General features: G+C 39.0%; 1 protein-coding gene across 1 annotated transcript in view; it reads right to left on the bottom strand.

Moving 5' to 3' along the window:
• Positions 1-295: 295 nt before the first annotated feature.
• Positions 296-14,160, bottom strand: part of HAO1 (hydroxyacid oxidase 1) — a 55,461-nt gene continuing 41,596 nt past the window's right edge. The window contains exons 5-8 of the mRNA XM_037051668.1: positions 11,673-11,764; positions 4,616-4,774; positions 4,427-4,496; positions 296-714 (exon numbers count right to left, since the gene is read on the bottom strand). Of these exons, the coding sequence (XP_036907563.1) occupies positions 644-714; positions 4,427-4,496; positions 4,616-4,774; positions 11,673-11,764 (392 nt within the window). The 3' untranslated portion in view covers positions 296-643. The remainder of the gene's footprint in view (positions 715-4,426; positions 4,497-4,615; positions 4,775-11,672; positions 11,765-14,160) is intronic.

The raw sequence follows: 14,160 nt of genomic DNA, 5'->3' as shown, positions 1-14,160 counted from the left end.
TTAAAAGCAAAGTATATTACAAAATATTCAGACACTAAAGATGTGAATGGAAAACCACATTCAAATAAGTAACATAGCTTAGGGGGTTACACAGTATCTAGAAAATCACAAATGACCACCAACTCACCCCAATTCTGCCAAGTGCTACCTACTCGGTGGTAATAATCCAAGTCCCTGATTTTTGCCAGACATGTCCATCCTTTTGAACCTGAGCTTACAATTTAAGAACATTGTTTTAAGGAAATCTAAACATAATGCAGGTTAATAAACAGTGAGATCGTTATCTTTTCACCTTAGCATTAACTACCTCCAATTTGACCAAAGGGTATCTTTTGTTTTTCAGCACTTTAGCCTGCCAAAAGATGACGTTCTCTAAACACATTTCCAATGTTTTCTTTTTAACTGTTAATATATTTCCAGGATGCAAGTCCATTTCTTTCTAAAAAGTTCCTAGGACACCCATTGAAAAGTCAAAAGCAATGAACTAAAAGGGATTGCTATTTTGTTGGAGAAGAACGACACCCTTTGTATCAAAGTGGGCAAAGTGGGGAATTGCAGACTGTGGTCACCCTCTGCACAGTGTCTCTTTGTCAAGTAATACATGCTGAAAAAAATAATACAGATGGGAAAATATTGTGCACTGTCAGATCTTGGAAAGGGCCAAAGGATTTTTCCTCACCAATGTCTTGTCAATGACTTTCACATTCTGGCACCCTGAAAAAATAATGCATACATTTAATATGAAATGAATGCAATAATAATCAGGCAGGTAATCGTTTTCCCAAGGAATGTAAAACTTGACAAATGTAAGGTTTATGATTCACGGTAGCCTTGCCAAATCTTATGTGGCATGAGACCATTTTTATTACCTAAACAGTCCTTAACACAAAATGACTGGCACATATTTTTATTAACACAAAGAGTGTATTCTTTCTGCCACATTTAATAGAGAGTCGGTGGCTGAAAGCTCTCTTTTAGGATATGTCTGTAGCAAATTAAAAATGCATAGTGAGGATTCACAGAACAGCATTCTTCTCACGTAGTCTGTGTCAACACAGGCTACACACAGTAGTGAGCAGACCATGGATCCTGGGGATTCTATTCCATGGGGACAATCTGGGTGATATGGATCACAGAGAAAGAAACCCTCATTACCTTTAAAAATGGGGGAGTTGATAATTAACTTGAGGTTATTCTTTGCATCTAGTGGTCCATCTGAGCAAAATTCAAAACACTTACTAGAAATAATGGTACTTATTTATTTGTTCATTCATTCTGCAAATGCTGTTTATGTGTCAGGCACTTCTCTAGACACTAGAAACACTGCAGTGAAGACAACAGACCAAGATCCCTTCCCTGAGCCTCTTATATTCTAGAGAGGAAAAAGATAATACATAATGCGTTTAATTTAAAAAGTAAAGCATATGACAGATGAGAGGTGCTATGGTAAACTAATGAAATAACAATAGGGAACTTTGGGCCAAGATAGAGGCATAGGTAGACACGCTGTACCTCCTTGAACAACCAAAAGAAGGACAATAACAATTTAAAAACAAAAAACAACCATAACTGACAGAAAATCAAACTGTATGGAAGTCCGACAACCAAGAATTTAAAGAAGACACACTCATCTAGACAGGTAGGAGGGGTGGAAACCAGAGAGGACTTGCAGCAAGGTGGTGGCTGGAGGACCAGGGTCAGCAAGGCTGCAGCTGGCGGACCCAGAGCTGGATTTTGGAGTGGGGTGTGCAAGACTGCAGCTGGCAGGTAAGGCTATGGCAGTGGCTGGTAGAGCCAGTGGTCCCACATGCATGCACAGATAAACTGGGAGGAACAACTGGGGATCAGTGAGACAGATCACATAACCCAGAACTCCAGTGCATGAAAATAAAGCCTTAAACCACTGATTGAAAACACCTGTGGGGGTTGAGGTGGCAGCAAGAAAAACTCCCAGTTGCACAGGAAAGTTCATTGGAGAGACCCAGAGGGTCCTACATTGTACATAAGCCAACCCACCTGGGAATCAGCATGAGAAGGGTCCAATTTGCTTATGGGAAGCAGGGGAAAGGACTGAAATTCAGCAGAGAGCGAAGAAAGCACCATCGTTCCCTCTCAAACCCCTCCCCCACATACGGCCTGCAGCAATGTGTTTTACTCCTCCTGGGTGAGCACCTAAGTCTCCACCCCTCATATGTAACAGGTGCATCGAGACAAAAAAAATGGCCCAAATGAAAGAATAGATCAAAGCTCCAGAAAAAATACAACTAAGTAATGAAGAGATAGCCAACCTATCAGATGCATGGTTCAAAATACTGGTGATCAGGATGCTCACAGAATTTGGGAGCAAATTAGATGAAAAATGAAGTGAAATAAAGGAAAATGTACATGGAACCAATAGTGATGGGAAGGAAACTGGGACTCAAATCAATGGAGTGGACCAGAAAGAAGAAAGAAACATCCAACCAGAAAAGAATGAAGAAACAAGAATTCAAAAAAAATGAGGAGAGTCTTAGGAACCTTCAGTATATCTTTAAATGTTCCAACATCTGAATTATACAGGTACCAGAAGGAGAAGAGGAAAAGCAACACGTGGAAAAGTTATTTGAACAAATAATAGAGAACTTCCCCAATCTGGTAAAGGCAATAGACTTCCAGGAAATACAGGAAGCTCAGAGAGTCCCACAGAAGTTGAACCCAAGAAGTAACACACCAAGGCACATCATGATTACATTACCCAGGATTAAAAAAAAGAAGAGAATATTAGAAACGGCCAGAGAAAAGAAGACAGTTACCTACAAAGAAGTGCCCATAAGACTGTCTGCTGATTTCTCCAAAGAGAACTTACAGGCAAGAAGGGGCTGGAAAGAAGTATTCCAACTCATGAAAGGCAAGGACTTAAATCCAAGATTGCTCTATCTAGCAAAGCTTTCATTTAGAATGGAAAGGCAGATAAAGTCTGCCTTTAAAGGAGGAATTAAAGGAGAATTAAAGGAGTTAAAGGAGTTCAATTAAAGGAGTTCATTATCACCAAGCCCTTATTATATGAAATGTTAAAGGGGATTATCTAAGAAAAAGAAGATCAAAAACATGTACAGTAAAATGACAGCAAACTCACAATTATTAACAACCACACCTAAAACAAAAAAGCAAACTAAGCAAACAGCTAGAACAGGAACAGAAACACAGAAATGGAGATCACATGGAGGGTTAGCAACAGGGGAGTGGGGGGAGAGAAGGGGAAAAGGTACAGAGAATAAGTAGCATAGATGGTAGATAGAAAATAGATAGGGGGAGGGTAAGAATAGTATAGGAAATGTAGAAGCCAAAGAACTTATATGTATGACCTGTGGACATGAACTAAAGGGGGGGAATGTGGGTGGGAGGGAGTGCAGGGTGGAGAGGAGTGAAGGGGGAGAAATGGGACAACTGTAATATCATAATCAATAAAATATATTTAAAAATAATAGGGAAAGAAAACTGGAAGTTGAGTGAGTGGACGGAGAACAAATTGCATTTTAAACAGGGTGGTGAGGATGGAACCCATTGAGGAAGTGCAATGTAGGTGTGACTTGAAGGATGTCAGGGAATTAACCATGTAGATATCTGGGAAGAGAGCCCTACCACTAAAATGTGTCTGGCATAGTCAAGGAATAGCAGGGAGATAAACGGAGCCTGGGTGGAATAAGTGATGGTGACAGTAGCAGTTGAGGTCATAGGGGTGACAGAGGTCAAACCACATAAGGCCTTGCACACCATTGTCAGCACTTTGGCATTTACTCTGAGTAAACCCAGAGCCATTTGAGAACTCTGACTGGAAGAGTGACGTGATCTGAAATAATGTGTAAGAGATCGTGCTGAATGGGCTGGGAGGAGGAGGTAGGTAAGAACAGACAGTAATACCCAGGGAAAGAGAGATCATGGGAAGGATACACAAAAAGACTATCACAATATTCAAGGTGAAGAGAGATGAGGATGGCTCTGTCCAGAGTGATGGCAGTGGAGGTGGTAGGTGAGGTCAGATTCTGACTCTTTTTTGCAGATAGAGCCTCTGTGGATGTAAGGGTGTGAAAAAAAAGAAAAGTCAAGAATGACTCAGGATTTTTGATATGAGCACATGAGACAACAGGGTGAACATGAATTGAGATCGGAGAGTCTGCAGGTAAAACAGGTTTAATAGGAAAAGTCAGCAGTTTAATTTTGAACAGGTAGAAACTGAGATACCCAAGCAGGGGTATTGACTAACGAGTTACATTTATGGCTCATGTGTTACAAGAGAGGAAGAGTATGATGTAGCGTTCACCCTTAAGGTGCCCATCCAAATGATTCTATCTTCTCCCCACCTCAAATTTACTTCCCCCCACCAAAGAGCGTGGCTTAATGACTGCTGGAGGAAGAGAAAGTTGTCATTTGCAATGACAAGTCTTACCACTCAGAGCCATGGCCAATCGGAATTCTTCCTTTAGTATCTCCAGGACATCTTGAACACCTTTCTCTCCCTAAGCAAGTGAAAGATACAGATCTTTCAGGGAAGTCATTCTGGCTTGTTTCATGTATTCGTTTCACTGTTGAGTTATCCCCCTGTATATACTTATGTATTTATTTGTCTTCTAATGACCTGGGAAGCCAAGCCCCAGATGATCGGTCTCCCCACAAACACAGCCTTGGCTCCCAGGGCCAGAGCTTTCAGCACATCAGTGCCTTTCCGAACACCCCCATCCAGGAAGACTTCCACCTTCCCTTCCACGGCCTCCACGATTTCTGGCAGGGCATCAATCTGTGGAAAGAGGAGGTCAATAATGCGATGACACTCTGCATAAAAAATTGTTACCCATCTCAACCCCCACAGCCCGCTGACCATCTGACTAGGGCTCAGAGTAAAATAAGGTAGGTAGATTTATAATCACCAGTAAATCAGTCCTGAATTTTTTTTTAAAAAGGTGCACATGCTAAAGGAAAAAAACCAAAAAAACTAAACTTGGAATTAAGTGGCTTATTTTTCTTTCAGGGTTCATAGCATTTTTCCTGTTCTTGATATTCCAGTACAAAGATCATGATTTAAAAAAATATATAAACACAATTTTAAAATACTTAGTGACCTCTTATAGCTATTTTTTGTAAAATACATAAAGATCAATGAAGTATCTTGCACATATAAATTATTCTGAACACTGTTTACTCATGGACAGTCAATTGCTAACACTCACTCTCAGATGGGAGTAGAAGCCGTGGTATATAAAAATGCAAACATGGCTAGGTGAAAAACTTAGTCTCTGATTTCCCTGTCCAACACACTTTGCCTCCAGTCATACATTAGAGAACTCTCCATGAAAATACTTCTCCTGCTTTAAAGGAATATGACCACCTGCACCTTGAAGGCCCTCGTCTTCTTTGGCAATGGATGATGGGCTTTTATTATCACTTAAAAACTTTTAAGTGATAAAAGTTTTATTAAGTTTAAGTGTAAATGATAAAGTTTTATCACTTTTATTATCACAAGATCCTCCCAGAGGTTGATCTGATATGTGGCATCATTATTCACACCAGTCTGAACCCGCTTATTTTCCAAGGCAACTTTGTAGTTTCCTGCTTTAAAAAAAAAGGGCACTTGCCCAGTCCTTGACATTGGCCTTGGCCCTGCAACCTCCTTCGGTCAATAACATGAGCAGAGGCAGCAGAGTGTCATGGGTCTTGACTTTCTCTTGTATCTGTGCTGTATGCCATGAGAGGAGGATCCCTGGGCAATGCTTCTTCTTTAGCTAGGCCCCCGGATAAATATTCAGGAAGCAGAGCCAGCCTACCCAAGCCCAGCTGGACCTGAAACTGGGAGCACAGCCACCTACCCAGAACCAAGTCCATATCAGCAGACCTCCAGTTCACACAGAGTTTCATGGAAATAAATTACTGCTGATTTAAATCACTGAGTTTGGAATCTTGTTTTATACCATCACGTGGCAATAGTGAATATAGGTGGCTAATAGCCAATTTAGTTAATAGCTAATAGCTGACACAGTCGACTACTTTGAGGTAAATCTTTGCACTTGAGAATGAAGGCAATTTCAAGGTGATCTGTAGGTCAAAATCTGTAGAAATTAGTCACATTCATAATAACATATTTAAGTCTAAAATTAAATCCAATTCCCACTCAAAGCTACCACACATTCAAATGTAGTTTTCCTCAAAATAATTGTGCTGAAATCACTCAAAAGCTTTCCCACTTCACCCCTAAAATTTTAAAGGCTAAACTTTAAAAGAGTTTTATGTGAAAGGCTGAAGACCAACCCTGGCAACAGACTTGGAGGAAGTAAAGGCTACATTTGGCATGCTGCCCCTAAATGTTTGACAAGTAATGTGATTTTCCCCTTTTCCTTTTGGCTTTTCTGACTTGCCAAACATGCTCTGGATCCATTTACATGTGCCCCTTTCCCTATACATAGTCCTCCTCTTACAGTCAGGCCAGTTACATCAACACATAAATGCTACAGTTTCCAAGGGGTGATGCAAGCTATAATTAAGCATATTTCCCCATTTGAAACCAGAACCAAAGAAAAATATTAGCTAGTTTGAGTTCAATAAACATTTTCAATGTCATGCAAATCAAGTCTCTTTAGGTTATGTCCATGCCCAACCTGGCCTAAAAGGAAACTGTTAAGGATACGTAAAACATAAGTCCTGTGTTATAAAGCGGAACCCAGATTGGTGTCTCATGTGTCTGTGGACAAGGATGTTCTATTGCTATGTGTTGCTGAGGATTTCTATCCTTCCCCTCCCCACACCTCTTTTTTTCCCGTTATAGCAGTTTTGCTGGGCATGTATTTCAGAGAATAATTCTGATCAGAGGAGATTAAATAAGTAAACGCCAAATCCATTAGTTTATGTTGCCTTCTTTTCAGCTTGCTACCTACCAATGAGACCACTCATTTCAGCTTTCCTTTCCTTACTGTTTATTTAGACACCTAGCTGTGGGCTTAACTCCAGTGAAGTTAATACACAGAAAAATACGGTAAGAACTCAATATACTATTGCTCCTTCATTTATCCACTCATCAAGGACCTGGTATATTCAAGTCACTATGCCAGGTGGTTTAAAAGATCAGAAATAAAACATCAGAGATGCGAGAAGAATTGCACATGAATCCAACTCCAACTCCAACTTAGCAGAAACTCCTCTTCCCTTTTTCTGCTCAAGTCTCCCTCTTCCAGGATGCTTCCTGCCCTCCCAGATTTCCACTCACGGGGAGCTTGCCCCTTTCTACTTTCCTAGAGTATCCATCATTATATTCCTACTTTCTGACATTTTAGACACGGAACCTTTTAAAGCTTTCAAACCAAAGCAGTTGAACATACATAAAAGCAGATAAAACCAGAGTTGCTGTAGTTAAAAGCGAAGTGGACAGAGTTCAAGCCACTGCCCATAAATCCTTCCCTCTTTGTCTTGCCCCTCACACTTCTCCAGGCATCCCTGGGGAGTTTCTACTAAGCCCACCTAGAAAATCTCTGGCCCATTTTTGGCAAGCCCTGATTCTTTGCAGTTGCAAAAATGGCCACAATTATTTCCTTTCCTATCTTCATTTCCTTGTAATGTGACATTTCAGCTCCTCTCATCATAAGGGAGAAATGTGGCCAGAAGAGTCTATTTCCTCACCCATTGACCAACAGGACATGAGAAAAGCAACAACATGTCTGTTCTAAGCTTAGATCCTAAGACACCTTGCATGCTTGCACTTAACTCTCTAGGAAATCAGCCACCTCAAGAGAATCGACCTAGCTAATGTGCTAGGTGTGTGACAATGCAGAGCTGTCAGTCATCCTGCTGAGGTCATCCTACACCAGCCGGTCCAAGTACACCCAGCAGTGGACCACAGATGCATATGAGTGAGCCCAGCCAAGACCAGAAAAGCCTTCCAGTTGAAGTCAGGCCAAATTTTCAACTCACAAAACTGTGACATACATCAATGGCTATTGAACTTGGGCCAGTAGGTTTCAAAGTACTTTGTTTTATGGCAAAAGCTAACTGATACATCTAAGTATTTCTCAAAGACAAAAGTGCATGGATCCCTCTAAAAAGGAAAAAGAAAATCTCTTAGATCTCATAGAAGATGCACTAGGACTCAGTTTTGGAAACACTTGGCTTAGCAACCCAACTACTAATTTTATGAAAATAGTTTTATGAAATTAGTTTTATGAAATAGTTTTATGAAATTTTATGAAATTAGTTTTGCAGCTAAAAATTATCAGTGGTAAAAAAATTACATATTTTTAAGCTAAAATTAGTTTGAGTCCAGTTAGCATCAAAACAAAAATGAAAAAAAAAATTCTGCTATGGCTCAAAGGTTTCGGAGAATCTGTGTTTAGACCTCAATTTCAGATGTTCAGTACTATGGATTTTGGAAATAGATTTGATTGTCTCATATTGTTCAGTAACCACTTAAATATTGAACTTGGTCACATTATTTCCTTGATGGTAAAGGCCTTGATATAAACGTAACTTTTAACTCCTTTGGGTAGAATAGTGGTCTGGCAGTCATTCTCAACAGCATGGTTGTAAGACAAATTGAAGTAAGACTCCTAGTGATAAGTATTTCACCATCCAAAAGAACTCTGATTTATAGAAATGGACAGACCACAGAGTCAAGCTGCATTGTTTTTATAATCAGGACAACACCATGAAGAAGCTCAGATGGAAAAGCTTAAGCAACTTGCTCAACCAGGTTGAAGAAATAAGACAAGGACTTGAACCCAAGACTCTGGACTCCTATTTCAGTGCTCCTCTCATGATATCACTCTGCTTCTTTGGCTTTGACTTATGATGTCATAGAATCTGCAGGACAGAAAGTCTTTCTGTGTATCTACCGAAAAGTTTTACACCACAGCCTCCTTTAAGCCTTTTGCCACTTACGTCAAAACCCACATAGTGGGGGGGAAACATCATCATGTAAACCGAATACTTTTTCATATTTCTCTCACCACCATGGGCCTTAAATTTACTTTAAAATATGAGGCAAAACTCAAGCAAGCATCCCCTCTCTTGCACACAGCATGTGAAGGGGAGGGTCATTGTTTTTCTTAAAAGTCTCTGAGACCACAGCTCAAAAAGCCCTTTTAGATAAGTTTCCATATCCCCTCAGCCAGAGTGCAATAAACCACACCATTTAGATATTTTTCCCCTTAAAATCTAGTTAGATTTGATTTCAGTAGATTTAGATTTTATTTTTAGAAAACAAACTTAATTTGGCCTGCACACTAAGTCTGTGTCTTCACACATGAGAGAGGCATAAATCTGCAAAAAAGCCAGGAGCTGTGACCAACTTTTTCTCCCTGCACAGAGGACGTTCTTCACTCTCCACCTCTGTTTACCCACAGGCAACATTTAATATCACCTAAAAATATGCTCTCTATAAAGAAGGCTGAATTGGAAAGGGTAAAAAACTTTCAGTTTTATGATTTAAATTGACAGTATAAGCCCTGGCCAGTAGCTCAGTTGGTTGGAGTGTCATCATAATTAGCCAAGGTTGTGGGTTTGATCCCCGGTCGGGGCCTATATAAAAATCAATCAATGAATGCGTGAATAAGTGGAACAACAAAAATCAATGTCTGTCTGCCCATCTGTCCTCTGCCTCTTTCTCTCTAAAATCAATCAATAAAAATTTAAATATCTTCTAAAAATAAAATAAATAAATTGAAAGTGTAATCCTATGGTGTGCAAAGGTAAGTTCATTCCTACCGTCAGTGCTTTAGGAATAACTGTGAGTACAGATATGTGGGCCCAATATTCCCCCGTAGCCACTGAGTCTGCTCTAAGATCCACACAACTGTGTATGGATTTAGCTACATCAACCTGCTAGCTCAATAAAACAATAATTTTATTGTTGACAAAAGTGCATGGATGCACAGGATCCATCAAGTGCATGGATTTTGGAAATAGATTTGATTTCCACTCCTACGTGACTAAATTATTTGTTCTACTCTACTTCCAGTTGTTTGAATAAATTCAACTGCTCATGCTAATTAAAGCCACTCATTATAATAATGATGACTGGTGATTCTGATACATGTGTTGGTGCAGTTCAGAGATGGTAGCTGGAAAGTCCATCTGCATCGTTTGGTAAATATGTTTTTTTAGTTTTGTTACATGATGCTCGTTTACTTTGCCTATAATAATCACATTATAAGATGTTGACGTTTAAAGGCACTAAAGAAATAATCTAATGATGTTTGAACTTTAAAAGATGAGGAAACTAAGGCTTGGAGTGGAAATCGACTCCCTCCACCCTATCACAGTTCAGACCCTTCTCTCTTTCCTCGGCTGTCATAATTATCCAGGCAAGCTAATTGATCTTCCTACCTCCTGTCATGCCAAAATCCAATTTATAAGTCTCACTGTTGATAAATCAAGGTGTTTCTATTGCATACCCAATGACTCATCATATTCAAGAACCTCCTCCTTTACCTATGGATGGCATAATGGATTTCCCAGGATTCTTCCACCCTGACCAGACACTGCAAACCAAATGAATTACTTGGAATTATTCCCAAACACATCCCATTTTTGCTCACCTCATATTTAGGCTTCCACCTGTAAAAACAGGGGTCCACATGGGTGCAGAGCAGAGGTAACAGGTCATGGCAAAACCATCACTTCACCCAAAAGAATTTTGACAAAGTCCCCACAAATGGATAGCATGGAAGGGAACTACCATGCTATTAAATGTGTAGAATGTTCTGTATACATCTGTTTAAGTTTAAAATTTAAAATTCTACAAGTTTAATACCCCACCCTGCCCACAGCTCCTGACCCCATTCTGGATCATGGAGCCCTAACAGCCACTCCTAAATATGTGTCTGTCTCCATGACTTTGATCTATTTCTGGGCTCCTAATCCCTGACCTTAAAATCTGCCCCAGTGCTTCTGTTGGTCTTGGGATTAATTGCTCTCCTTTATAGTTTTTAACTCAGTACCACACCTTCCAACCAGTTTAGTTTACTTTTATATCTAGATTTTCAACTCTGATTTGCCTAGCACCGTGTGTGCAGTATAAAAACCATAGGTGTACTTTGGAATATTCTGGGTAGCTTTATGAATTACCGGTGCCTCTTCCCCCCAACCCCCAGAGATTCTGATGAATTGATCTGGGTTGCAGACTACCTACCTCCCCTCGCCTGGGTCATACAATCTCCATCTCCTTTCCCAGCCATCCACCATCTCTCTACAGGTTGTAACACCCATACCCACAGGCAAGTGCAGTCTTTCCCTCCTCCTGACTTCCTGTCATGGTTGCATCAATGATCTCAAACTCCACTAAGCCTGTGCAACTCTTGTAACTGTCTGTTGGTTCCTCTTCTTTGGACTGTTATGGCATAATTATTTCTTTCACACTTCTATTTACTTTACACTTATCAGTGCACCTGTGAATACAAGAGTAATCTGTGCCCACAAATGATTTATTATTTAACTTTTTAAGTTTGCAAATACATGTATTGGACTCAATAATGATCTAACATAGGTAGTTATATGCCACTGAACTTAAAATCTGAGATCTCATATACTCACACACTCATATATTTTACCTTAAGCATTCACACAAAACCATATGCAGAGAAGAAGCAGACACAGAGATAAAGCTGTGATGGAAATGGGACATCCAAAAAGAAATCTCAGCCCGTGATGCAACTCACAGTGGCTGGCACCCCATCCAGTTGCCGAGCTCCATGATTCGACACCAAGATCCCATCCAAACCGTGTTTAACTGCCTCCCTGGCATCATCTCCTAGAAAGAGCAAGACAATTATTATAAGAAAAGACTAGTTAACAAAAGGCTTGGGTTTATATGTGGAGAATCCCAGTCAAAGGAAACCTGACCTCAAATATATACTTTGCTAGGAACCCTCAGCATAGAGATATGTACATCCAAGGGTTACATCTACAATAGATCTATCCTAGTCAAAAAAAATTAGCAACTATAACAGTTAATTATAAGATAAAGTTATCAATGGATAGTAAGTTGGCATGCCCTTAAATTTGTTTCTCTTCTTCATAAGAAAGTACTCCTGCTAAGTATGTTTTATTATTAATAAGATCATAGCAGTAAGCAGAAGCAATCCTCTACAATTTTGATAGCATAAAAAAACATATAAGTGGCAAGCACTTTAATAGGCAATAAGTCTAATTCAAAAACATTATTTAATACAAAGTTATAACTTCAAAATTATTTTAATTTATACTGTTCTATAATTAAATGTATTTTGCCCATTGCAGTATATAAAAATCTAATATTAAAATTACATCTTAAATCTCTAATCAAGCTTCAAAATATATTGAATTCTAAAAATAGATTAACATTATCTTAAATAAATTTCCAACATATATTTTAATATTTTATATTTTAAAGTATTATTCTCAGCATGTTCCCAATAACAAACTATTTAATAACATAGTAATGAAAGTAATTATACTTCTCAAGTTTAACAAAAATAGTTGTTCCGTTCTGAGGTTGTAATGAAAATAATATTTTGGAAACTTAAGCAGATGTATACAGAATATTCTACAAATTTATTAATTTGTAGAACAATGGACATCAAGGGGAGACCTGATTAAGAATAATTTTAAAAGATTCACAAAAGAACCTATAATTCTGATTATGTTCATATTTTATGCTAAAATACCTTTTCCCAAATGTGTTTCACAGAATACTAGTTTTAAGTAGTCCCATATTTTAAAATGGTGTAGCACTATTTTTCTTCTAAAATTATAGATACATGAAAATGTTAAATTGTGTTTTATGGGCTAAATGTTTATGTCCCCCTGAAAGCCTTATGTTGAAGCCCTAACTTGCAATGTGAACATCTTTGGAAAATGTTTAGGGTTAGATGATGCCATGAAGTTGGGGCTCCCATCATGGTACCTGTACCNAAACTTAAGCAGATGTATACAGAATATTCTACAAATTTATTAATTTGTAGAACAATGGACATCAAGGGGAGACCTGATTAAGAATAATTTTAAAAGATTCACAAGAGAACCTATAATTCTGATTATGTTCATATTTTATGCTAAAATACCTTTTCCCAAATGTGTTTCACAGAATACTAGTTTTAAGTAGTCCCATATTTTAAAATGATGCTAGCACTATTTTTCTTCTAAAATTATAGATGCATGAAAATGTTAAATTGTGTTTTATGGGCTAAATGTTTATGTCCCCCTGAAAGCCTTATGCTGAAGCCCTAACTTGCAATGTGAACATCTTTGGAAAATGTTTAGGGTTAGATGATGCCATGAAGTTGGGGCTCCCATCATGGTACTTGTACCCTTACAAAAAGACACCGGAGAGCTTGCTACCCACTGCCCCCTCTATGTCCCCACAAAGAAGAGGTCATGTGAGCACACAGTGAAAAGGCAGCCTCTGAAACCTAAGGAAAGATCCTGCACCAGAAAATGCACATCGTGAAAGCCTGATCTTAGACTTCCAGCCTCCTAATTTATAAGAAAATGAATTTCTGTTGTTTCAGCCACAAAATCTATAGTACTTTGTTACGGCAGCCAAGCTAACCAAGGTATCACGCCATCATGCTATGGTTGCTGTGGTCAGAATCTATTTTTAAGTAACAACGTGACAACCTCTACAATGCAATGAAATAGTATGAAAGGTGTTCTCATATGTAAACGTCAGTGTTTACCAACTACTTTGTGGGTCTCTATTTGCCTGTAAGCCTGAACTATTTTGCATGATATTCCATATTTATTCCATGTTAAATATGGAACTGTTCTGGCTATCTGCTTCCATCCAAGTGTGTATTACACCTTGTGAGATCTCACTGGCAGCTGTTAGTCACTGATAGGGAGAAGGCCCTAGCCTCAAGATGGAAAGATGACTTTTCTCCCAGACTGAATGAGTGATTTATATTTTACATTTTAATGTTTTATATTTGGACCATATGTGTTTTATTTTTTTAAGATTTTATTTATTTCTTTTTAGAGAAGGGAGGGAGAAAGAGAAGGAGAGAAACATCAATGTGTGGTTGCCTCTCACTTGTCTCCCACTAGGGACTCAGCCTGCAACCCAGGCATGTGCCCTGACTGGGAATTGAACTGGCGACCCTTTGGTTCACAGCCCGCCCTCAGTCCACTGAGCCACACTAGCCAGAGCATGTTTTATTATGGATGTTT

The sequence above is a fragment of the Sturnira hondurensis genome, unplaced genomic scaffold (assembly GCF_014824575.4).
Source record: "Sturnira hondurensis isolate 20B ecotype Veracruz unplaced genomic scaffold, ASM1482457v3 Scaffold0007401, whole genome shotgun sequence".
Taxonomy (NCBI): Eukaryota; Metazoa; Chordata; class Mammalia; order Chiroptera; family Phyllostomidae; genus Sturnira; species Sturnira hondurensis.
This window is presented reverse-complemented; position numbering and strand designations above follow the sequence as displayed.